We start from the raw sequence: 2,500 nt of genomic DNA, 5'->3' as shown, positions 1-2,500 counted from the left end.
TCTTTGCCACAAGTTAAAAATTTTAGCGGGGTAAACGGGGTGAATTCTTTGCCACAAGTTAAATATTAGCGGAAAACGGGTGAATTCTTTGCCACAAGTTAAATTTTAGCGGAAAACGGGTGAATTCTTTGCCACAAGTTAAATAGTAGCGGTAAACGGGTGATTTCTTTGCCACAAGTTAAATATTTAGCGGTAAACGGATGAATTCTTTGCCACAAGTTAAATATTTTAGCGGTAAACGGGTGATTTCTTTGCCACAAGTTAAATATTGCTGTGAATACTGTACCACACACACACGAACACACACACATCTGTACCACAAACACAAAAACACACACATCTGTACCACACACAAAAAAACACGATTTAAACACGAAAAAAACAGCAAATTATATTCAAATTGACCCAGGACGCACTTTTGACCTCACCAATCACTCACCTCTTGTCTCCCTTGACCTCTGCGTGGCACAGATCATCACATCAGGGGGCGTGACCTACAAGAACGACCCGTGGCACAGAGAGTGCTTCACCTGCACCAACTGTTCCGCATCTTTGGCCGGACAACGTTTCACTTCAAGAGACGACAAACCGTACTGTGCCGACTGTTTTGGCGAACTGTTTGCTAAACGATGCACAGCCTGTTCACGCCCCATCACTGGTAAGGAGGAGGAGGAGGAGGAGGAGGAGGAGGAGGTGGAGGAGGAGGTGGAGGAGGAGGAAGAGCAGGAGGAGGAGGAGGAAGAAGGTTATTGTAGTTCTTGTGTTACGAGAAGGAGAAGTAAGAGGAGTAAGAAATATTATTGTTGTAGGATTATTAAGAAGAGGAGGAGGAGGAGGAGGAGGAGGAGGAAGAGCAGGAGGAGGAGGAGGAAGAAGGTTATTGTAGTTCTTGTGTTACGAGAAGGAGAAGTAAGAAGAGTAAGAAATATTATTGTTGTAGGATTATTGAGAAGAGGAGGAGGAGGAGGAGGAGGAGGAGGAGGAGGAGGAAGAGCAGGAGGAGGAGGAGGAAGAAGGTTATTGTAGTTCTTGTGTTAGGAGAAGGAGAAGTAAGAGGAGTAAGAAATATTATTGTTGTAGGATTATTAAGAAGAGGAGGAGGAGGAGGAGGAGGAGGAGGAGGTGGAGGAGGAGGAGGAGGAAGAACAGGAGGAGGAGGAGGAGGAAGAAGGTTATTGTAGTTCTTGTGTTAGGAGAAGGAGAAGTAAGAGTAGGAAGAAATATTATTGTTGTAGGATTATTAAGAAGAGGAGGAGGAGGAGGAGGAGGAGGTGGAGGAGGAGGAGGAGGAGGAGGAAGAGCAGGAGGAGGAGGAGGAAGAAGGTTATTGTAGTTCTTGTGTTACGAGAAGGAGAAGTAAGAAGAGTAAGAAATATTATTGTTGTAGGATTATTAAGAAGAGGAGGAGGAGGAGGAGGAGGTGGAGGTGGAGGAGGAGGAGGAGGAAGAGCAGGAGGAGGAGGAGGAAGAAGGTTATTGTAGTTCTTGTGTTAGGAGAAGGAGAAGTAAGAGGAGTAAGAAATATTATTGTTGTAGGATTATTAAGAAGAGGAGGAGGAGGAGGAGGAGGAGGTGGAGGAGGAGGAGGAGGAGGAAGAGCAGGAGGAGGAGGAGGGAGAAGGTTATTGTAGTTCTTGTGTTAGGAGAAGGAGAAGTAAGAGGAGTAAGAAATATTATTGTTGTAGGATTATTAAGAAGAGGAGGAGGAGGAGGAGGAGGTGGAGGTGGAGGAGGAGGAGGAGGAAGAGCAGGAGGAGGAGGAGGAAGAAGGTTATTGTAGTTCTTGTGTTACGAGAAGGAGAAGTAAGAGGAAGAAAATATTATTGTTGTAGGATTATTAAGAAGAGGAGGAGGAGGAGGAGGTGGAGGAGGAGGAGGAGGAGGAGGAGGAGGAAGAGCAGGAGGAGGAGGAGGAAGAAGGTTATTGTAGTTCTTGTGTTAGGAGAAGGAGAAGTAAGAGGAAGAAAATATTATTGTTGTAGGATTATTAAGAAGAGGAGGAGGAGGAGGAGGAGGAGGAAGAAGAAGAGGAGGAGGAGGAGGAAGAAAGATTATTACAGTAAAATTAAGAAGAAGAAGAAGAAGAAGAAGAAGAGGAGGAGGAGGAGAACTCATAACAGTAAAAACTTAAAATATTCTCTCTCTCTCTCTTTCTCTCCCTCTCTCTCCCTCTCTCTCTCCCTCTCCCTCTCCCTCTCCCTCTCCCTCTCCCTCTCTCTCCCTCTCCCTCCTTCTGCAGGTATTGGAGGAACACGTTTCATATCATTTGAAGACCGCCATTGGCACAACGACTGCTTCATTTGCGCAGCCTGTCAAGGGTCTCTCGTCGGCAAAGGCTTCATTACAGGTACGTGGGCGTGTCTGTGGGGGTGTCTGTGGGCGTGGCAGGGCGTGAGAGGGCGTGGGAGAGCGTGGGAGGGCGTGAGAGAGCGTGGGAGGGCGTGGGAGGGCGTGAGAGGGCGTGAGAATCCGTGAGAATCCGTGAGAATCCGTGAGAATC

At 46.9% G+C, this 2,500-nt stretch overlaps 1 protein-coding gene across 1 annotated transcript in view; it reads left to right on the top strand.

Annotated features, from left to right (window-relative positions):
• The window catches only part of LOC135096607 (four and a half LIM domains protein 2-like), a 41,273-nt gene that overhangs the window by 38,331 nt on the left and 442 nt on the right, over positions 1-2,500 (top strand). Inside the window, 2 exon segments of the mRNA XM_063998236.1 lie at positions 472-658; positions 2,240-2,347. Coding sequence (XP_063854306.1) covers positions 472-658; positions 2,240-2,347 — 295 coding nt within the window.

The sequence above is a fragment of the Scylla paramamosain genome, unplaced genomic scaffold, assembly GCF_035594125.1.
Source record: "Scylla paramamosain isolate STU-SP2022 unplaced genomic scaffold, ASM3559412v1 Contig5, whole genome shotgun sequence".
NCBI lineage: Eukaryota > Metazoa > Arthropoda > Malacostraca > Decapoda > Portunidae > Scylla > Scylla paramamosain.
Note: the sequence above shows the minus strand (reverse complement) of the source record. Positions and strands in the feature narration are given on the sequence as shown.